Below are 24,231 nucleotides of genomic sequence, written 5' to 3'. Positions count from 1 at the left end.
TATATGCCTTCCCTTGTGGTGGTGGGGGAAGGGGAAGGGGGGGGGGGTGGTCAGCCAATCATATATTTTTAATTGACCAGCTGATCAATTAAAAATATGATTGGCTGACCACCCCCCCCCTTCCCCCACCACCACAAGGGAAGGCATATAAGGACTATCCCTAGACATCGGAGCTCACAGCCCTGAAGATGCAGACTGCAATGTTTGCGAAATGTCGGCGCAACGCTGAATCCAAACGCGGCATCCATCCGGAAGCCAAAGATTTCATTAATCATGGCCGCGAAAGCCTCAAAACTAAAATTTTTTGATCTACTCGAAAAAACTTCTAATGCTTTCGCTTTAAGGATGCCAAGTGGGTCAAGTGCACAACTAAATTGATCATTTTTTTTAAAAACCTTGCATAATAAATTGTGTTCACTTAATTAATTCATCTCGCGAATTTATATTCAAATTGAGTTGGGACGTAATATATGTAAAATTTTCTTTTTATTTTTTCGACCAAAAAATATTTGTTTTATTGACTAAATGGTGATATCCGGTGGAAATCGTGGCAACACTGCTGCTGTCAGAGCTGTAGAGGCGCGAGGGTTTGTTGATATTCAAACGTGTGTTGGAAGTTATACATGCCTGTGAACAAGCCATTATGGCCTCAGACAAAAATAAAAATTTATTGCGTGACAAAAGGGGACAGTTAACAGTGAATGTATCTCCCAAAAATGTAAAATTCGTGAAACCAGGTCTCGAGAGGGTGTAAAAAATTATCATGAGCAACAAAAATTACTGAAAGAAAGTGCAATAAAATCAGAAGCAAGAAAACCGAAGGAAGAATTGAAGGAAGAACCTTTCATTTTCCACGGACGGCGCTCCACTACTCATTAATATATCCAGATTCAATCTAATGAATTTTTTAAAAGGGAAATGTCGAGAAACACATTTTGTTGGACATTTGGTTAGCCATAACAAGATCCATTGAAATGATTTTCCGAGATGAGTAGATGCTGAGACCAATGTTCTTTCGCACAATTCGTTTGAAATTCAATTATAAACACCATTCGAGTCTCATTGATTGATAATTACGTTTGAAATCCTAAAATTCACTTTGAAAAAACATCCATCGTGAGTGACAGGTAGGGTTATGTTGACGGGGGGCGTACAAGCGGAGTATGACAGCTGTGTGCGCTGTTGTCGCATATCATGTATTATGCTACGAGCGGATTTTTTCAGCTTTTTTTTTACATTTTTTCCATATTTTCTGGGATTTTTCATGAATCTCTAAATTGGCCAATCTGTTATTTTAGTGCATAACCTCATAAGAGCCAATGCTGGATCTTCAAATTTTGTTTATTTAAATTCTCAATAATTAATACCGGTTGAAAGGTCAAGATTGTCATCTAAATTTTTTAAATATTTCTCGCTATTACAGGAAAAAAATTGAATTTCTGTTGATTTATTAAACATTTCATTTTCACTTGGCACCCTTAATCCACTCATTCTTCCGATAATAAGTTCTCGGAACTTATTTTGACAAATCAGTATTGTAGATTGATTGATCAAGTAATTTTACCTGGGTGTAAAAAAGGATCTCATTTCTAAAGAACACAGTGCTCCTATACGTCTCTCTCCTCCCCAAATTTCCTGGCAAGGATTTAACAACGACCTTGAGTTGGGTAGTCTTCCCTTTAACGTTTCCTTCGATAGTCACCCGGTCCACTTCTGACAGATAGCTATCCCCCTTCGCGGATGCCTCGCCAAAGTCCCATCCTGTCACCTTGACATCCTTCTCCCCCCATTTCTTTGCCAACACTTCCTCCAGGAGACTCTCAGTGAATAATTTACTAACTCCATTCAATAATTCAACATCTTTACCCATTTCGATTTTGCTCCGATTATTCCGACAGTTGTCTTATTTGAACTAGAACCTAATGTAATAATGAAAACAGCTGTAGTACACAATCATAAAGTGCTTCTTGCCAAAGGAGTAACCTCGGCCGTATACCCCCACTCCGCCCAAATCCTCACTTATGCTCGTGCTCCCCACTACTGAAATCGAGGTTACTTAGTTGGCAAAATTTAGTATACCGTAAGTCCGTAAGGCAGCGTTACGGCCGTTATGATAGAAATAGTACATTACATACTCAAGCCTAGGAAAATAGATCACCCTCCCCGACGTGCAAGATTGCCTTCCGAGCCGGAGGTGAGGATGGCAAGTACGTGGGGGATGGTGATCTGTTTTCCAAGGCTCGGGCATGTCACGTACTATTTCTAGCTGAGGGGCTACTCACTCCATAATTGAGTGACACCATGATTTTGAAATGAAGTCGATTTCGAGTGATTTCATGATTTCGAATGATTTAATTAATTCGAACTCAGTGATTTCAAAAAAATAAAGTAAACAAATAATAAAGGTGGGGCAAAACGGGTTGTGTCAAATTATGAAAATCAAAACTGACAATAATAATTGGGAAATAATAACGAATTTATTTGATTCCACTCCGCCAATCTTGAGCTAATGACGATGAAAAGCGGGCCATTTTAACATTTTACTATGGCAGTAAGTACGGCAGTTTATTATCATCGTTGGTAGGCGTGTCAATTTCAAAATCATGAATTATTTGTACGGTTCGCACTACGCCAGTGCGTTACTGACTCCGGTGATTTCATTGAGTTCAGACGATTTAATGGGATTTCGGAGATGATTTCGAAAATGATTTCGGAGAGCTGAAATCACTTGATTTCAGTGATTTCACGTGATTTCGAAATGATTTAATGCCAGAGTGGCGCCGTGATTTTGTGAGTGAGCAGCCCCTCATTTCCAGCTCATGTGATTGTAGCCCTCGCTTTCGCCAGAATTTTTTTTTCAATCTGATGAAAAAATGTACGATTATAGCATTCCTTTTTCTTTTAATTCCGCAAATTTAAATTTTACAATTGTAAATGAAATGTAGTCAGAATGATGATTTTTAAATTGTCGTATTCCAGCACAAAACATTGTTCAGCGTTCATTGTCAGCGTTTTGTTTATTGTTCCTGCGTTACGCGCGCAATTCAATCAGTCAAAATGTCATCGAAAACGTTAACTGCACTTACCAAGAATCCTTCAACAACTAATTCCACTCTTCTTGCGTAATCGCACTTATAGTGTGTTTGGAGGTATTAAAAAAATTACTCATGTACATAGGGGAAGGGACATTTATCAGTCACGTGTAATTATTGCATCGTTCAACCTCAAGTAAACATTAGTTGAGTGATGTTGTCTTATCTATCGGCTTTTGTCTTGTTAGCTCCAATAGATAAGACAACTCTTCTATCACTAATGTGACGTTCATCAAAAAATACATCAGATGCATTTTTCCTAATTAATTATTTCCATAAAACATTTATTACTTGCATATTTTGACATGTTACCACACTTTTTACTGCCACGTTATTTAGTTCTAATATAACAAGTTCAGAGTAATTCCAGAATTGGCTATTTTATAGTAGAGAATTTCCAGGGTAGCCAGGTCTCTCAAAAACGACTATTTCGTTTCTTACTTATATTACGGCACGGCGCCACGATGCGAGTAACCACGCTGGGCAGTTTCACGCGAGTAACGAAGCGTTAATTTGATTTTGAAACAGTTCCAGTGATGATCGACGTTCTTTGTAGATAATTTTATCGTATGCAAATAATAATGTTTCATTTCTTCTGAAGCTACTCGTTTCACAGATATTCAGCTCGTACTTTTTCACATCTCTCGCTTCCTTTTTTTCAAACAGTTATCAGCCTTATCCATTATTTTCTAATCACTTGGTAGACGATTCCATTATCAATCCGCAGATATTATATCACATGTATATAGTCTCAAAGAAAACCCTGTTGAATAACATGAACAATTGCGTCCGCAATGCGTTTATTGCTTTCTGGAGGCAAATCTGCATCCAATTTCCACATCAAAGAAATGTTAACTCCTTCATCATTCGTGAAGCTTTCGATATTAGATAATCCATCTTCGGTGGTTAACATCATAGGCAAAATATCCACCGCGAAGGCCACACCAAGGACAAATTGCTCTTTCACCTGTTAATTCAATCATTTAATCATGAATTGAGTTATGGAGTGGTAAAACGAGATAAGTCAATAATGACGTAGGATTAGCTTGCGAATAACGGAAATGGAGGGATTCAAAGATAACACCATGTACCATTTATTCATAGGGGACAGTCAGGCAAAATGGAACATTTCGTGATCTAATTGTCAATATCTTCACTTATAAATGAAGATATTCACAATTGGAAAAGATCTCAATACGTCACATTCTGCCCGACCCTCCCGTAGATTCATTATTTAATAAACTTTCAAAATTAGAGAAAAGTTATTGTAGTCAACCTAAATGAAAATCAAATTACCACGATTTTTTGATCAAAAAAATTTAGGGGCCAGCACCGAAACTTTTGTTGCAAAATACAGTAATTTTTTCGGGTGAAATACCAGAAGTATTCCTGTAGCGCATAGCAAAATTTCGGTAATAGTTGAAATTGTCAGTAGTTTGACATTATTACTGGTATTTAAACAGAATGTGACATGTAGAATTCATGGCACGAAATAGGTCATAAAATTGAGAAGCGAGAGATACTAGCTTAATATTCAGAAGGGCTGGCAAGTGGGAGAAATGGAAATTTGCCCGAGGATGAAAACAGAAAAACTGAAATACTAGAATAGTATATTTGGATACGAGTGAGATGGAATTTTCACGAGAGTGAAGTTGGCGGTCCGAGGCGACACCGAGAGCTGCCAATTACATGAGCTGAAAATTCCCCTTTCACCACATTACCCCCACTACCGTTCCGATTAGTGAACTCGGCAGGTACCACAAAAAATAGGTAATACACCTATCACCTATTCACCTCGTGTCGAAAAGTGAGTTTTCGTTTATTTGTAAACGAAAAGTAAACGAAAAGTCTTTTCGTTTATTTGTGAACGAAAAGGCTTATTTCGCCACGAGGTGAACGTAGCAACAGTGTCAAAATAGTATATTTCGATATGAGTGCGGAAAAGTGTTTTTCGGCTCGTGGGAGGTTTATCGCACCAGCCGGAGGCGAGTGATATAATCCCACGAGCCAAAAAACGCTTTTCCCATGAGTATCGAACGATATTTTTCATCATAATGTCTGGTGAAGCGAAGCGTGCCTGAAAAGTTATTTTTTCGCACGGCGTGATGAAATAGTATATTTCGTAACGAGCGCGGAAAAGAGTTTTATAGCACGAGCCAAAGGCGAGTGATATAAACCTCCCACGAGCCAAAAAACACTTTTCCCACGAGTATCGAACGATATTTTTCATCACAATGTGTGAAAAAGGAACATTTTAGGCACGCAAAGTGTGCTTAAAAAGTTACTTTTTCGCACAGCGTGATGAAATAGTAATTTTTGTTACAGACCGAAAGAAACGTTTCTGGTGAATATGAGTTTTCAGTTAGCCGAGCTAAAAAAGTTTGTCTCCTAATATGTTTCTTTGGATCACTCCATTTTTTCAACATAATCGTAAGACAATCATTACGTGAATTTTTAGACTTATCTCCTAACTAAAAAAAACAATTCATCTTTACGTCTTTCATAAAATAATTTTCTGGATAAATATCTGCGATGCTTGATCCGAGTCGCGAGACAATATTCCCAAGCTCCGAATGATAGTATTCCAGAAGTTCATAGAAGTATTTGTCTCGAGTGTCTTTATCAGTGCACGTATAAAGAAAATAGGAAATATCGAGAACGGGACTTGTTAGGCGGGCCAATTGGAAATCGAAAATGACGGCTTCACCCTCCCGAGAATCTAATGTTCGAGTCATGAAGTTGAAGGCCCAGGCGTCTCCATGATTCACGACAATTGGAGAATCTTTCTTAGCCTCGCAACAATTAGCGCATCTCCTGAAAAGTTGATCGGGTGTTATGGCATTGAATCTTTTTTCCTCTGGAGTTCCTGGATATTGTTGCGTCATTGCTGCTTTAACAGTTGTATTCATGTTTGTCTGCAGGAAACAAACAACAGTTATTAAAGTCGTTTTAGTTCTGTAGAGGAAGTCCTTAATTGAATTGTCAATTATTTCATAGTTATCAAAACGGACGAACTCATGCTCTTTGCAATTTCTCGTTAACATTTTCCCTGCTGCGGATCATCAACTAATTAATTTAAATGTTCTATATAATGTGATTTTACAATCAGTAATAATCGATTCTGGTATAATCGGGAGAATAATGTGTTTGAACAGAATAAAATTCTTTACTTTGAATTTTTCCACTGATTTCAACAACGTTTGGTGGAAATGAATAAACTATTTATGTCAATGAAAATCTTCTAATCATATGGAACAGGTCTTTAAATTGAGACAGGATCAGGTACAGCGTACAGACTCAATACCATTGTCCCACACCGTGCTGTAAATTGGCACTTTGCACACGTGGTCCGCGTGTGTAAATCGCCCGGCAGCGATTCTGAACACACGCTCACAACGGTATGCCCGGCGGTATTTTCGTGATTGGTCAATCGAAGCACAACAAAAGATAGTTGACAGTAACGAAAAATACTATCGACGTTTTCATTCTGGAAATCTAGGGTAAATATTTATTCCTTTCATGAAACTTAAAAATCTCCAGGGAAATAATAATAAATTCTGATAAATATTGACATTTAAGATAATGTACATTTGAGCCTTCAAAGATGATGATTTATATGTAAATTCGGTAAAAGTGTCGGAAATGCCAGGGGAATTAACATGGGAAAAAAGTGTCCGAAAGTCTAGTGACTCTCAGGATGAAAAGGTCTATTACCTGACGAGTTGGTAAATTACGTTTTTGACGAGTGTGCACTGAGGAACAACGAATTATTAAAAGCATAAAAATTCTTGCCACAATTTTTTTCTCGCTTGGTACAAGAAAAACTTGGAAAAATTTTAGTGACAAGAATGCGCAATCACGCGAACAATTCATTCAGGGCAGGACGCTTAGGGTGCTGCTTCAATGAAGGCAACGCAAGACATACGCAACGCTTGCAGTCGTCAAAAATAATCGCAAAACAGTTGAACGATTGTTTTACGCATTGAGAAGGTTTCACGATGCGTCCATTGTGGTATCACCCTAATCGAACAACAGTTGAATTTGGGTAAGTTTCCCGGGGCGTCCATTGTGGCATCAACCTAACAATGGTTTACAGCACGAGTGTGAAGTTGGCGGGCCGAGGCGAAGCCGAGAGCTGCCAATCACACGATTTGAAAATTGCCGTCTCACATTTGTCGAAAAATATTTTTTAACAATGATGTTACGTTCAGCAAGTGGTCGAACTGTGCCTTTTTCGTTTACTTTTCGTTTACGAGTAAACAAAAATTATTTATTTGATGTGAATAAAAACACAAAAAAATGTTTGAATTAGAATAAAAGCTCATTGAACGAGCCCATTTATTTGATTTGAGTAAAGTTTACTTAAATAAATTCTTTATCTGAGTGTAACCCATTGTCAGCTCTTGAAAAGGCTTACAAAAATCTTGCTATATTGTCTCGTAAAAATGCTCATATTAATTAGGAATTGTCATTGTAATTATTATCACCTTCGGATGGTAATATCAAAAGACATACTGTGTCAGTACTTTTTTCAATTACAAAGAAGGGTCTTCGACTTTTTCTGTTAAACTCATTAGTTTCAGAGATGTTTGTTTTCCATCTATCACGTAACTACTGAATTGATTTTCCTTATTACATTCTGAGAAGAATAAACATCAGGAAACAACTTACGTAATGATTCCTGTACCATTGCTACTGTTCTTCAGAGAATATCATTTCTTCTAGATCTTCAGTAGCATTAAAAAACTAAGAAGGATTTTGATGGTGAAGAGCTAGAGCGATGCCATGAAATTGAGCTAAGGCTTTCAAAATTATTTTAATATTTTCCACCGTCCAAATATCTTGTTTTCCGACAGCATGTGTAAATCCTTTAGTTGTGACGTCTTCCAATACCAGAAAGTCATTTTCCCCGTCGTGGAGATACTTCAGACACTTGGGAACATTGAGAAGATCACATGCTCCTTTCGATTGCAGGAAGTTCTCGAACGCGGGGATTACCTAAAAACAAAAATTGAATCACTCAAATCATTAGGAAAATCTTGATATTCCGGAAAAAGAGGGAATTAAAAGTTATTATGAGAGTTTTTCCGCAGTCATGTCCAGTATTTGTTCTGAATTCAAAAATATAGGGGAAGGCGGGGTCATATGGACGCCTGATAAATCCATATTGAATGGACTAAAATAGACACTTCAAAAATGTTCAATAATCCTATTTTTAAAAATTGCTGTTGGGCAAAGCCCGCAACCGAAAAATTATTCAAGAGTGGGATAAAATGGACAGCCGAAAAAGTTGATCCTATTCGAAAAGTCAAAAAAATTTTCAAAGTGCATTTTTCAACAGAATCGTGTGGATATTTTTTATAGAGAAAAATTAGAGTTTGAAGAGGTATTAACAAATAAACTTCAACTCTATTAAATTTTACATTTTACAAATTTGAAATCTACAGTAGCTTTAGATTTCCTGTTTTACTATTGAAATAACTTTGAAATTGATCATTTTTTCAATAAACAATTGCACGTCTTACTCACAAATGACATCACCTTAAAACAATGGGAGGAGGGGAAAATAAATGAGCAAAGAAAAATTGCTCCCAATCCATCCATTCTTCCATGGTATTTTCCATTACCATGGAAAAAGGGGCGTCCATTTCTTCCTCATTTGCCAACGTTTCGAAAACCAAAGTGTTCTTCATCAGGGCATTAAGATATTCTGTATCAAAAAGCTTCAATTGAATTTTTTTTAAATCAATAACAATCTATGATATTATTAAAACTATTGTAAATTAAAAAATGTGTAGTGTATCTTGAATTTTTAATCCATTAATTGTGACCAGGTTATGTTAAAAAATATGCAAACAAAAACAAAAACACAAGATTAATTGCATTTTCGAATCAGATTTCTGAAAAAATCTTGAAATGAATATGAGGACCTTTATTGAAGCTATGAAGCTTTACACAAAAATGGATATGATAAAAATTTCACTTACAAGGAAAGGTCCCCAGGTGTACCTCACCGATTTTCTTCAGTTTGACATATGTTATTCTACATGAAAAATGATTGACCACTTAGTTTTTTACGTGTTGATTCGGTCATAGAGGGCAGAAAATGGCGTTTGAAGTTCACTCCAAAAAATAATTTTTCGCGATTTCTCGAAAACTACGCAATATTTTGTCAGTTTTTTTTCTGCATTCAATTACTTATTCGGAGGGGCTTTTATAAATATAGGGTTCGTTTACACGGCTTGGCTTTTGAATGATTTATTGAACAAAAATAGGTTTTTTCATACATCTTTTCAGTGTAAAAACTCTCAATTTGTCTGAATCTCATTGAAAATTGGTGCCTTTGATAAAAAATCGAAAAAATAAATCGACATGCTTCGGGGTTTCCGCCAAACTACCCCTTCAGGGGGGTAAACAACCCCTGGGAATGGTTTAATCCTGTTAACTCAAATTTCTGCAAACGCATGATCATTCTGCATAAAATGGTCTGAATAATATGCTCTATTTGTTCATCATGATAGAAATCTACGAAGGAAGTATTTTTTCATTTTTTGTGGCATTTTCCATTTATCAAAAAGTATTGAAAAATTAAAAATTGATTAAAAATTATTATAAATTGGGAAATCAGTATAGGAACAAAAATGATGAAGTTTCATCTAACAGTCTCGAACTCGGTGTATACGAAACTTGGTCCGAACGAACCAAGCACGTAATTTTTGCTTCATGTAAAAGTCTATATAATTTTTTTCAACTTTCTGTTAATCATGATAAGTCCAAATATAGTTTTATCAAAATGAGGGTGGCCCTAGTCCAATGTATATAGCCCTCCGTTGATGATTCTCAGGAAAGAGATGTTGATCAGATTCAAGTTGTTGTCTCGTTTCCCAAAAATTTATTTGATAGTCATTGAAGAATCAAGAATTTCCCTGAAGTAACATTTTAAATTTATTAGTCACTGGAAATTCTTACACGCTATATTTTTTTCAGTTTTCATCTTACTTGATACGTATTAAGGTTCATAATGTGTGCAGTAACGATAGTCACCGAAGAAATGCTTCATGATTTTTTACAAAATGTGAGGATGCTTTGAAACGAATATCCTCATGACCAATATCTTTCTGGGCTTGTAAAGCCCATCTTTGCAAATCGATATCATGTATAATGTGTCTCGCTTCAACGGAGTTTTAAAATTTTGTTAGAACGAACTGGAAAATGCGGTCTATTTTTTCTCTGTAAGTTCCTCCCTTATTGAGCGTATGAGCCCAACGCTTCAATTGGCTTACTGATTTGACTTTGCGAAATCGATTTTGAACCGTTTTTAATGCAAGATTTTTCGAATGTCCGCTCCTCCAGAATTCTACGGCTTTTGCTTTATAATCATGAGTCAATCCTTCTGAATCAATTGAACATTGATCGTCATTATCATCAAAATCCCATATTTTGTCATTATCCTCTATTTCCATTGATACATCCTTATAAAGCTCCTGGAATGCAAGTGTTCTTCTTTAACCATGTTTACACAATTGGATTCATTCATGGCACCGAGTAGAATTTGTTCCAGTCTTGCTTTTCATATTCTATCTCTTGTTGTGTTACTAGAGTGTTTTCCAATGGCAATTGTTGGAAGGTCACCAACAACAATTGAAGAACGTTAAGGGGATTGGTTCCCATCTTTTTCATACAAGAATGATCTGAAATTATTATTATATATATTTTCCATTCAATAACCCTAGCTGGCGTTATCTGATGATTGTCGATGTATCTTAAAAGATCTTCCGATCCCTTTATCATATCACAGGTTGCCGTGGCTAGATTTGAATCCTAATGACATAATGACGCGGTGAAAATGCTCAAATAAATGCTTGATGATGCCATTTTACCCCTTTTTTCTTGTTTATCACCGCCGTTCCAATTGGCTGCGTTTTGCCTTATAAGTTCCACATGTATCATAAACTGAACTTACCAGGCAAATGATATATTCTTCCCTATTGACTGCACTACGCCACAATAGTATTCGTGATGATGAGAATCCACTTCGATTTAGCTCGTTCCGATAGGCACGAAAACTCGGCAATGTATTTTGTTATCGTAAGACTACTTATAGCCAGTATGTGTATCGATAGTGTTTTTAAAAATAACTTTATTTTTGCGGCCCTATCGGTTGGGATCAATATGTCAGTCATTAGAATAAATTTTCTTGCGTTATATTAATAATATGGGAATTGGAAAAAAAATCAATAAAAAACAAACTCACGCATTGGAACTCGATTCTTTCTTTTCTCATGCATTCTCAATATTCGAAATGCTTGCATAAACATGAACAGTGAATTCAAATCGACCAGAGGTCGCCGACCGATGAAGACACACCGCACGGAGGATTACAATATTTGAGGATGACCTTAACGACGAAATTCAAACTTTGAAAGCAATAATATATTAATTTCATTTCCTGATTGTTTGCATCGAGTGATACTATATGAAGAATGAAAAAAATTAACCTAGTAGAATTTTCGATATAGGCACTTTGCTTAGATAATGGTTAAAACATCATGAGTAATGATTAGATAATAACATTTTGAATATTTTATGTAGAATTATCATGCAAGTTTGTAAAATTTTGAGTTGACCACGTTAAACCAAGGGGTGGTTTACCCCCTGAAAAGGTGGTCTGGCGGAAACCCTGAAATACGTCGATTTAGTTCTTCGATTTTTTATCAAAGGCACCAATTTTCAATGAGATTCAGCCAAATTGAGAGTTTTTACATTGAAAAGATGTATAAAAAAACCTATTTTTATTCAATAAATCATTCAAAAAGCCAAGCCGTGTAAACGAACCCTATATCTATAAAAGCCCCTCCGAATTAGTAATTGAATGCAGAAAAAAAACTGACAAAATATTGCGTAGTTTTCGAGAAAACGCAAAAAATTATTGTTTGGAATGAACTTCAAAAACGCCATTTTTTGTCCTCTGACCGAATTAGCACGTAAAAAAAATACGTGGTCAATCATTTTTCATGTAGAATAACATGTCAAAATGAAGAAAATCGGTGAGGTACATCTAGGGACCTTTCCTTGTTAGATTCGTAGATATTGATTCACAGGAACCAAAATCGCATATTTAATTCCTCCTTGAGATTAGTTCTCGCCGGAAACATCTCAAAGCCATAAGAATCGTTTATGTTGCTGATTTAATGAAAATTTGTCCATCTTATTATTCCGGAAAAAGTGATTTCTTCTTAAACAGAATTAATTGATTCTTACACCTTTTTGTACAATCGAATTAATCGATAAATCTCCACACTGAGGTTATGTTTATTCAATAAATGTTTATTCAACAACAAATGAAGGATACTGACCTGGCTGTAAAAAGTTATTTAATTCTTGAAGAAATCCAAACTTCTGAATGTTTTCCTGTAGCATTGGTTGTGAGGCAGAGCTTTCATGATTATCGAAATTTGAATGAGTCTCTCATTGACAATACCACTGACAGTGACTCGATAAACAATCGATAGATAGTTCCCACCTTCCTCTGCTCCAGGTGCGAATTCCCAATCAGTTACTTTCGCAAATTTTGCACCAGTGGCTTTTTGAAAGATAGATTCGAGGGTTTCTTCAGTGAATTTAGGACTCACTGAAGCTAAAAGTGCAATATTCTGAGACATGTTGAAGGATGAAAGGGAATACACTATCGGATTTGGCTGAATGTACAGCACTGAAGTGAGAGAATTTATGGAACTCACCTAATCATTCATTATCTCAGTCGTGAATGAGAGAATCATAAAGGAGTCTTGCTGTCACAAACTCCATCAGCTACAAGAAATGCCTTGAAATTTCCCTTTAAAATCACACGTTAGTGAGATAATGCTGTAATTAAAAATGTCCTCACATTCATTTCAAACGGTTCTGACACTCCACACTGAGAGAAAAACAAACACGTTTTCAATCAAGTCTTGTTTGGGCCAACAAAATCGCTAGTTGAAAATTGCCAAAAAAGAAATTGTTTGATTTGAATTTGAAAATCTTAAACATGAATAATTGTTCTGCTTTCGACAATGTGACGTGGGAGGTTTTCGTCCTCCCTTGATCAAGTCGCCTTTCGACATGAAGACTATGCCAACTAGTCTCGGTACGAGCTCCCGGGGAGTTTGCCCATTTAGGGATGATTAGGGCAGGATTGATAAGAGTTTCTTCTCAATAACCGAACATCAGTTAAAATAAGATTAATATAATTAACTGAGAAAAATAATTGAATATAAAATCAAACTGATAATGGGTTCAGTATCGCGCGCGGTACTAAGATTTTTGGCGAGGAGTGGACATCCGTTCAAGTCAAGACAACTCCTCCCGTACTCTGTCTTACCGAGGGGCCTCATAGTAGTCCTTACGCCCACGACAGTCGTGTAAAATTGTTAGGTCGCGTCGAGGATGTCAGTGGGTTTTATGTTTTTTGGGTCACTGATCACGAATCTGTCGGTTACTTTTCCGAAAAATTGTCCCTTCAATTGTTATTAACAATTTTAATTGTTTAAAAGGCTTTATGTCGCGCCGTGCAATAAGTCGAGTTTATCGCACGCTGCGCTTCGCGCAGCTTGCTCAAAGCTCGACTTCTGCACGACTTGACATAAAATATTATAGAGCACTCGGTAATAAATTTCGTTTTCAACGAATGTGTGTACAGACCTCGCCTTCGGCTCGGCCTGTAAACTACACATTCGTTGAAAACGAAATTTGTGCCCTTGTACTCTAATGTACTATTATCTGGCAAACTATAACAGATATCGGAAAAATGTTCAAACAAAAGATGTTTGATATGTAAAAATACTCATTTTTTGTTCTACACCTTTTCCCCCTAACTATGATAGATACGGAGTTATCGGGGGGTGGCAGCGGAGCGGGCGCCGCGTGAGTACTCGCGCAGGGTGTTGGCGCGTTCCGATGCGTTTATCGAGACACTCGATGCAGATAGAGAAAAATTGTTGAAATGAAAAATATTTGCAATCAAATTTCTCATATAATTGATTTTTTTACATTTTTTTCCTACAACCAGTAGTTGATGAGATATTGACGCCATCATGCTGCGTGATCGGGCAAATTACCTAGAACGCTTTTGTTTACTGTTGTTTTACNCATATAATTGATTTTTTGACATTTTTTCCTACAACCAGTAGTTGATGAGATATTGACGCCATCATGCTGCGTGATCGGGCAAATTACCTAGAACGCTTTTGTTTACTGTTGTTTTACGAGTAAACTATTGGAGATACAGGAAAAAATGTCACATAATAGTTTCCGTCCCGGCGGGCGCAAAGTTACATTTCCCTCCCGCTTCGCGGGAGGGAAATCTGACTTTGCGCCTACGCCGAGACGGAAAATCGCGTTTTAACCACCGGAAGTAAAATAGAGGACCCTCAGCCGCGTGCTTACCAACCTCGCCTTCGGCTCGGCCGGTAATTGCACTGGCGGCGGAGGATCCTTTATTTTCCCTCCCTAGGTTAGAAATATACTAAANTTGATGAGATATTGACGCCATCATGCTGCGTGATCGGGCAAATTACCGAGAACGCTTTTGTGTACCGTTGTTTTACGAGTAAACAATTGGAGATACAGGAAAAAATGTCGCATAATAGTTGATCCCCCATAAAAAATACACACTTTTGATTTTTTGGTCTTTGGCCTAATCTCCATTATTTACAGAGATAGAGCTCGTTGTAATACTGATAGTCGTTGCCCCCCACGACAGTCCTGTGTCACTAGCGGCCGGGCCGCGCGCTCTCTGCGCGCAAACTATTGAATTGTTTATATCTTTTTAACTAATCGACTTACGCGAAATCAACATAAGATAAAAGTTGTTCTACATAATCGTGGTAACATTTTTTGTCTGAACATTTTCCCAATGTCTGTCATAGTTTTCCAGATAAGGCCATTCAAACACTAAAAATTGTTAATTACAATTGAAGGGACAATTTTTTGGAAAATCAACCGACGGATTCGTGATCAGCGACCCAAAAAACAATCCACTAACATTGACAACGCGAACTAACAGTTTACATAGGACTGTCGTGGGGGGCAACGACTATCAGTATTACAACGGGCTCTATCTCCGTAAATAATGGAGATTAGGCCAAAGACCAAAATATCAAAACTGTGTATTTTTTATGGGGGATCAACTATCATACGACATTTTTTCCTGTATCTCCAATTGTTTACCCGTAAAACAACAGTAAACAAAAGCGTTCTAGGTAATTTGCCCGATCACGCAGCATGATGGCGTCAATATCTCATCAACTACTGGTTGTAGGAAAAAATGTCAAAAAATCAATTATATGGGAAATTTGATTGCAAATATTTTCCACTTCAACTATTTTTCTCCATCTGCATCGAGTGTCCCGATAAACGCATCGGATCACGCCAACACCCTGCGCGAGTACTCACGCGGCGCCTGCTCCGCTGCCACCCCCGATAACTCCGTATCTATCATAGTTAGGGGGAAAAGGTATAGAACAAAAAATGAGTATTTTTACATATCTAACATCTCTTGTTTGAACATTTTTCCGATATCTGTCATAGTTTGCCAGATAAAGCCTTTTAAACAATTAAAATTGTTAATAACAATTGAAGGGACAATTGTTCGGAAAAGTAACCGACAGATTCGTGATCAGCGACCCAAAAAACATAAAACCCACTGACATTCTCGACGCGACCTAACAATTTTACAGGACTGTCGTGGGCGTAAGGACTACAGAGACGCTTCCGCCTCTGAAATGTTTAGAAGCGTTCTCACGGTTTTGTATAACTAAGATTGTGTTGGCATTGTCATTGACAATGCCCTAAAACAGTGACTTCTTCCTTTCGGAAGTCGGACGCTTGTAACACCCGTGAGAATGCTTCTGTTGCTGATGATACTCGGTTTTAAAACATTCATTGAGTTGAATATATTAAAATAATATTTAATCCAACGTGTGTCAGACACCACACGTCACAACAGCAACGAAATATTTGGCTCAATAACCGAATAATTCGCACGAGAAGGTACCTGCTTTTCTGGATGAAAATATCTCATACAGGCGAAAATTTATTAAGAAATATTTTATCCCTAAGTTTCAAGATCGCTATCATATCATTATTATTGTTTCATTTAAGGGTTAATTTCTTGTCTGTGATTGCTTGTTTCGCATAAACCGACCATTTTTCAAGAGCAAAATACGTATGGGAGTATCGAATAACAAAGAAGTAGTGCTAGAAATGACATTTCTTGCGTGTACAGAGAATGCAATTTTTTTTTAAACTAAATCTATTTTTGGGTCAAAAATTCTTCTTTTCGGTGCACTCTTTGCAGGTTTCGCACAAATCATCCTTTTTTGATAACTTTTAAAAAACTATTTTCTTGGTGCAGGTAAAACTTGCTTGAGAACTCTGCCGTTTTTCTCTCCGTGCATTACCATAATTCATTCATCCGTTTCAATTAAACATTTCCAAGGAACTTCTCTACGAATCTCGAATCGAAAATCGAATTCACTCTACGTAAAATGTTACTCAGTTATTGCCCCCATAAATAAATAAGATAACATATTAACGATTACAATACGAATATATTTTAATCTTCGAGCTACATCTTATCAAAGGTTAAATCATAGTGCATAACAACATAACAATGAGAGTCCATCTACAGTACAATTGGCTAAGACATATCCTTTACATAAAATAATGGCATTACATAGGCACTCCTATCCTTCATAAAAATCCTTGATCAATTGCGTGTTTAACAACGTCGGCAAGACGGCGGCGATTCACTTTGTTCTCGGTGGGTTTCAGCGCCCAGACATCGGCGATATTCAATGTTTCACCTTCTTTGGCTTCGTCCAGATCGAATGATTCTTCCGCAGAGAGCATTGACATCGGCAGGGTCTCCAGACCGAAAGCAAAGCCGAAAACGAATTGTTCCTTTACCTAAAAAATTCGAATCCCTCAATTTATTCTCCATCTCTCCGTTTTGATATTTCTGGGAAAGCCATGAGGCGATATCTAGTTAATCGTTGAGTCATCTCAGTAATGAATGACATTATGACAAATCACTGTGAGACTTTACGCAAACAATTTTCTCAGCAAAAAAGAAGTCTCCTGACATTTCCTCAAATGACTCATTCTTAGAGTATCCGAATAATTAGAAAAGCCGTTACGTTTGATCGGAATGATTGTACCACTTTAATGCTGCAATTATCACGGCCATACGTTCCCCAACGTGAGAAAATATATGACATATGTAATTGCATATTTTTTTAACGAAGGAAACATACAGAATTGGCCAAGCTACATATGAGTTATGAGGGAGTAAAGGACAATAATTGAACTTATGTGTTGGAGAAATATCTCTTACATCTATGAGAGGTACGGAAATTACTCTCAAGAGCCTTCTTGTACAGCGGAATAAGTGCGTAAAACGAGGTTTACAGAAATTTCATTTTTTGTTTACAACAAAAGTTTTCCCTACAGTTGTGAATATGGCTGTCATTTTTTTATCACGTGACGAATATACGGCAGTCATGTGACGTCATATCTCTTTTGTCATAATTTGACAATATTACTGCTGTTTAGAAGAAATATGGCAATCACATACAGTTTATGTCAGAATAAGTGTCATTAAATTGAATAGTGATTCTGAAATTTTGACCATCATTCTATTTGAATAATTGCAATTATTCAAATGAATAATGATGGTCAATCGATAATTTGATCATATAACACAAATTTTGTACAAGATCTATTTAGTTGAAATATCAAGGTCGTACAGTAACACTCATAGGGTGAACGCACCAGTGTTCAAACTCGTCCAGTGATTGAACTAATTTATATATTTATCGTAGAATAAATGCTCAATGCTGTGAAATGGGACTTGTCCTTTTTAACCAATATGAATAATGAATAATGTTCATGAATTCAATGAGACCTGGTGAAAATTGCCCATATTATTGAATCTTGGTCGTTCGATCATTGGTGTTTGACGACTCTTATTCGTTCGAACACTGGACAGTTCACCCTAGTTTGGTCATGTGACAAAAATCGTCATGATTGCACTTGTCATGTGAAGGTCGTCTGACGTCTCACAAAATTTTATACACAACTTTAGCCTCATCTTTTGTCTTAAAATCGGTCATTCTCGAGATACGTGTACATTAAAACATTTCTTTTCATTCTCCTCACCTCTTTCATGAACAAATCGAAAGGATAGATCTCATCGATATTAGACCCCAGTTGAACCATAGTTTTCCCCATCTCGTCGTGATAATACTTAAGGAGGCTTTGGAAATATTGATCTCTTGTCTCTTTATCGGTTACGGTGTAAACAAAATAGGCAAGATCGTGGACAGGACTGGCACATCTAGCCAATTGGAAATCGAAGATGATGGCATCCTGCTCTGCATTGGGGAGCGTCCGGGTCATGAAATTTGTAGCCCAGGAATCTCCATGATTCACCACGAAAACTGATTTATTGCTGTGTTCTACTAATTCAACGCATTTGCTAAACAGCTTACGAGACGTCATGGTACGGAATTTTTCCTCCTGCGGAGTTTCTGGATATTCTTTGGATATGGCATCTTGAGCGGCATTAATACTCAATGTCTGAAAAATAAGAATAAGGAAAAATGGAATCTGTTTTTCATATGCATAATTATTATTATCGAAATGATTAGAAACTCAACAGGAAAAAGAGCAGCAAGGCCTGTTGTCACGATTTGCTCAATTAATTTTTTCTGCTCACAACTTGAAACCATCAATCGATTCGAATTTTTCTTTACAAATTGTACTATTATGATTTCCTAATATTCCCATTTTTTTAATGAAAAGAAAAAAAGGAAGAAAATACTGTGTAAATGACTCAGTTTTTGAGGAAAAAAACTGAACATAATAACAAAATGCATATGTAAAAATATTGAAATCTGTTGATTCTTTCCGATCGGCCATTTTCCTTCCGAGAAAAAACGCGCGGGAAACAGTAATTCCCAACAGAAATCGAATTTAAAATGGGATTCCCCGGAAAATGTGGTAGGATTTTGTATTGAATAGTTTTATGCACGGAAAAAGTCGATGTTGGTTATTTATAATTTTCTAAGCGTAGGAGAATTTTCTTGACCTTTCTTTCCCTAAGATCTTCGATTCCAAAGATAATTGCACAATAAAAAAATGTCCAAATGTGATGTATTACGTATTCTTATTTCACTCCAGTAGCATTATCTAGTAGCAATTATTAATTCATAATTACTTATTTCACGAGTGTTGATAATATACTGTTAGAAATTTCAGTCACAGCTTCATTTGAATTCTCAATCTTGTGAGTTGAACTTTAAGTTCAAATGACAATGTTCATCAAATTATTCATTCATCTTGAAAATTCAAGAAAATTGTTTTTCATGTTAAGCGATCATTAATATTTCAATGAAAGCATGAATTTTCAAAATCATTGTGAAAATTAAACATCAAATGTAATCGAATTTTCAATAAATTGAGAATTCAGAAAAGTTTTTGCCTGAATTTTCGCAATGTTCGATATTTTTCAGTGCCGCATGAATCTGAAAATCGAGACATGCATGAAAAAATTCCACAGAAAACCTAGCGAATTCGCTAGAAAATACTACTGGAATTCTATAGGAATTCTATGAGGTTTCTATAGGATTTCTATTGGAATTCTATTGAAAAACTGTATTTGCTTTTGCGCGAATTCCATTGGATATTCAATAAGAAAAAGTCAATAGATTTCAAATTTCTGTTTGATTTTTTGTCTTAAATTTTAGAAGTTTTTTCCGCTGGATTTTGTTTTGTTTTGCATTGCTGAATCCGAGTGGAAAAAACTTAAGAAATTGATGCCCAAGCATTCTTATAGAAACACTTTCAAGAGAAAAATTCAAACAGAAATTTGAAATCTATTGTCAATACTCAATACTCAATAGTCAATACTTTTTCTTACCGTATATCCAATAGAATCAGGGCAAAAAACAAATAGAATTTTTCAGTAGAATTCCACTAGAAATCCTATAGAAAACCCATAGAATTCCTATAGAATTCCAATACAATTTTCTAGCGAATTCGCAAAGTTTTCTATTGAATTTTTTCATACGTTAAATTATTTGAATATTCACGAAATAAACTGATTCGTCAGTGAAGAAATACCTATACAGAAATTTCATATAACTTTTTCGTTGATAAAAATTTCCAGCTTTTTCACTTGAAATTTCCAGAGTAATTTTCTAACAGTGTAGCACGCTGCTGTTATGTAATTTCATTCATAGCTAGAATAATAATCATCGCGTCAATAGTGAGGAAGCTTGCGGTTATTTGATCATGTAATAGTAATTCCTCAAGGCTCGACTCGTATCGAAATCAATCAGCGACATAATATTAGTGAAGTGTCATATCAAAACTTCTAAATATTTTTCAGTACCACTGACAGCGAGTGGACTATATTCATCGACTCATGGTTCCACTTGATTCATGATAAAAATCCTTATCAGCCGAAAATAAATTTTATGTAAATCTAATCACATGAATAAATATAGCTGCAGCTGTATTTGCAGTGTTAATTTATTTCCTTATTCTCATCATTCTTGATGTTTTGTTCTTACAGATGAATGGATAAAATTAATGACATTCTAAAAAAAAATCTCCTGGACATTTGGAAGGTTGACGCAATAAACACAATAAATCAATCTCAATGCCTTTACATTTTGTTCCCACCCCTATAATGAAACCCTGACATAGAATATTGATAGTTATAAAAAAAAAAAAACAAAATACATGAATGCCATATGGGCCAGTAAGTTGCCCCAGTCAGCAGCGTTTTTCCTGCACCAGATCCAGGGACTTGCAAAAAGTCGGTTGAACCGTAGACCCGCGAAGCCATCACCATCGCCATCAGTACGGTTGTCAGAAAGTACTCCAAGGCCGCACCGTTTCCAGAACGACTCCATGTTTCCATTCCCTTTCCATTTTCCAACGCCATGGCCTCAGATCGAGAGGACTACTCCTAGGCCGCACCATTCCAAAGGACGACTCCAAGTTTCGTCACCCCCTCTCATCATCCTTTCCTTGGTTGAAGGAGACCACTTCAAGGCCACACCACCCCTAGGGCGGCCCCAAGCTTCTTCTCCCCTCCCGCCGCCATCCCCATGTTCCTAGCTGGAACTCAAACCTCGTCAAAGCGCTGCCATCTCCTGGCCACAAGGGGCCCTAGCAGCTACCACATCCCTTATGGTCCCCTCCCTGATTCTGTTCCATTCATAGCCGTTTCCCTTTTCCCCTGTTCAGACTGTTGCCATGTACCCCTATAACTATTTCAATTCTATTTCAGGAGATGCCCCCCCCCCAATTTCTCTGGGCATTTGTCAGCTCTTCCCTCCATAGTCCACCAATTTAGCAACAATCCCCCCAAATTTCACTGCACTTTCTCCGGATAACTGTCGGCTCTTCCCTCCATAGCCCCCGCCCCCATAGCCCGCCAATTTAGCAACAACAATTTGTCAACTGCATTCCCAAAATATCACTCCTTTCAGAATTCATCCACTGAGGCACCTCCGCAAAGTTTCCCTCCATATTTCCCGAAAGTCCCTTGATGCACTCCCAAACATAGCCGACACAATCATGTTGTCTCGTTCCCTCCTTGGGTGTCACACACCTATCCTTGCCTTGCCTTAGTACCCAAATCTTTCCTTTTTATCCTCCTCATCAATGTGTTTCTCCCGCAGAATAGACGCAGCCTCACCATCAACTACCACGTGGATCTTCCCCAAATTCCCGATATAACCTCCTTTCCACATTCACACATGGTGCTTGCCGCCAGTTTCTCTGCCTCTCTCACTCCTCTCGCCCAGTTCGTTAGGCGTCACCTAACCTCGTCGCCCGCCCTCCCAGAAAACAGTCTTCAAACTTCCCAGATTTCACCATTTCATCCCGAACTTATTATTCCCTTGGAAGATTGCCTCATGAGGAACCCCCACAGTCACTTTTCCTCCAATATTTACAAAAAAAAACCCATAATTTTTCCCAAAAACTGACGACGCAACCCCCCAATGAACCACCTCTCACGAGCGCCACCACCCGTCCAATTAGTCTTTGTAATTCTTCATATATTCGCAAAACAATTTCTTGCAAAGATAAAAAAATAAGATTTTTTCGCATACCGGAGTGATCGCATACTCAACAGTCGAAAATTTAATTGTTGGGTTTCATTACTTTATTATGAATTTGATTATTGGGTATAGAGTGCAAGGTACTTACATAGTATCTCCCATACCAATCCCAATATTTGTCACTGAATAATGGTTCTGAAAGGTGCTTGGTGGCGTTGAGCAATTCCTGTGGATGCTGTTGCAGAACAGCCAGAGAAATTCCATGATATTGAGCCAGAGCTTTGAAAATGACCTTGCAATCTTCATACTTCCAGGCCTTCAGCCTGTCAATCCCGGCAAATCCTTTAGCCTTGGCATCTTCTAATACGATAAAATCGTTCTCGCCGTCCTCAAAATAACCCAGGCATCTAGGAACGTTCAGAAGTGCAAGCTTGCCTTTCTTCGCCAAGAATTCTTCAAATAAAGCAATCACCTGTGAACAAAATCACAAAAATTCGACTCATTTAGTTGTAAAAAAATTAATTTAAAATGAATCAACCGTTGATCAACGTTCTCATAAAAGTTGATGATAATTTTTTCCAGGATTATAGAAATTATATAACTATTTTTCTTTTTTATTCAGATTTTGCCAGCAACTTGTTTCAAAAACATGATTTTTTCGTCTTCAGATACTGTTCACTACACACCTAACAAAATATGTGAAATAATTGAATAAATAATTTATTGCAGGATAATCAACAGTAGTGAACGGGCGCTTCGCTAGATTAATCTCTACTATTTTATTTCACTTCATTTTCTTTCCATTTCCGTTTTCACAATTAGATTAATTTGATATCCATTGTTATTTCTCTTATATTGATATTTTTTTCCTTAATTCGCAAGTTACAAAATTGAATGAAGAAGAATTATGTTGAGGATAAATGAAAAGTGTTTTTTTTTGTGATCAAAACAAACACACAACAAAACAAAAGTCATTCGAAAACTCATTCGGATAATAAAAAAATCTCGCCATATATTCCTGAATTTTTTTTCATCTACTTTTCCCTTCATACGGTAAAAAGATATCGGTACTCCTCATTTCTATGGTCGGATTCCAATTATTATTATGAAAAGGGAATGAAAAAAGAATCATAAAGGGATATTCGGCTAGAGAATGGATTTTTTTCTTCTTTTACATATTGGCGGGAACTTCGAATCACTTTTTTTCTTCAAGTAGTGGAGGGATATCAATATTTCAGCGAGACGAAATTCGAAAGATGCAAAAAACAATCGGTGGTAAAAACTAAAACAATTAATTTTTCAATGTCTCCGGAAAGTCTTAAAATGGATATATTTATCCGAATAATGGAAAAATACCCATAAATTCAATCTGTCTCGCTGTCTTTTGATCGAATGAATAGAATAAATGTCAGAAATTGAGAATTGGAGAAAATATATTTTTGGTTTCATATGTATACCCTCTCGGGTTTTTACATTTTGTTCCCTTCCCTATCTGCGTTAGCATGGGCCGACTTACTTTATCCCCAACTGCACCCCATTCGGGATTGGACTGTCAGGGAAACCATGGAAAACATCAGTCGTGCAGCAGGCCGATAATGCAGGGGATTCCACTGTGTCCATTGGTCACACTGACTCAATGGGCACAGTGGTTCCTTACACATTCGTGCCTAGCGACTGTAGTCTATTTTATTTTGTTTTCAGATATTAGAGGATATCAATAATTCAGCGAGAAGAAATTTAAAAAATGCGAAAAAAGTGGGCGGAAAAAACTAAAAAAATTAAATTTTTAAATGTCTCCGCAAAGTTTTAAAATCGAATTTTTTTTCGAATAATGAAAGAATACCCATTAATTAGATCCGATCAATTAGCCCCTCATGTATAGATATTCCAAATTTTTATTTTTTTCCTCATTGAAGTAGTTTTGAAGAAAATTGCGAGCTAATAAAAAACATTTGCTAGTTAGTACTTTTTTTAAAATAAATTTTTGAAAAATCACCCCTGAAAAAAAAGGCGTTATCCCC

General features: G+C 36.7%; 3 protein-coding genes across 3 annotated transcripts in view; all 3 read right to left on the bottom strand.

The window, feature by feature from the left end:
* Positions 1 to 2,160, bottom strand: part of LOC107042883 — an 11,077-nt gene extending 8,917 nt beyond the window's left edge. Inside the window, exon 1 of the mRNA XM_015264115.2 lies at positions 1,565 to 2,160. Within this exon, the coding sequence (XP_015119601.1) occupies positions 1,565 to 1,870 (306 nt within the window). The 5' untranslated portion in view covers positions 1,871 to 2,160. The remainder of the gene's footprint in view (positions 1 to 1,564) is intronic.
* Positions 2,161 to 3,843: 1,683 nt separating this feature from the next.
* LOC114841466 lies at positions 3,844 to 12,754 on the bottom strand. Its single transcript, XM_029126451.1, has 4 exons — positions 12,653 to 12,754; positions 7,923 to 8,090; positions 5,588 to 6,007; positions 3,844 to 4,059 (listed from the first exon to the last, which is right to left on the bottom strand). The coding sequence occupies exons 1-4, from the start codon at positions 12,752 to 12,754 to the stop codon at positions 3,844 to 3,846; spliced, it is 906 nt and encodes a 301-aa protein (XP_028982284.1).
* A 3,907-nt stretch (positions 12,755 to 16,661) lies between these two features.
* Positions 16,662 to 24,231, bottom strand: part of LOC107042876 — a 10,830-nt gene continuing 3,260 nt past the window's right edge. Inside the window, exons 2-4 of the mRNA XM_015264097.1 lie at positions 22,359 to 22,682; positions 18,291 to 18,710; positions 16,662 to 17,039 (exon numbers count right to left, since the gene is read on the bottom strand). Of these exons, the coding sequence (XP_015119583.1) occupies positions 16,824 to 17,039; positions 18,291 to 18,710; positions 22,359 to 22,682 (960 nt within the window). The 3' untranslated portion in view covers positions 16,662 to 16,823. The remainder of the gene's footprint in view (positions 17,040 to 18,290; positions 18,711 to 22,358; positions 22,683 to 24,231) is intronic.

Source organism: Diachasma alloeum, unplaced genomic scaffold (assembly GCF_001412515.2).
Source record: "Diachasma alloeum isolate Michigan unplaced genomic scaffold, Dall2.0 Dall_scaffold_00533, whole genome shotgun sequence".
NCBI lineage: Eukaryota > Metazoa > Arthropoda > Insecta > Hymenoptera > Braconidae > Diachasma > Diachasma alloeum.
This window is presented reverse-complemented; position numbering and strand designations above follow the sequence as displayed.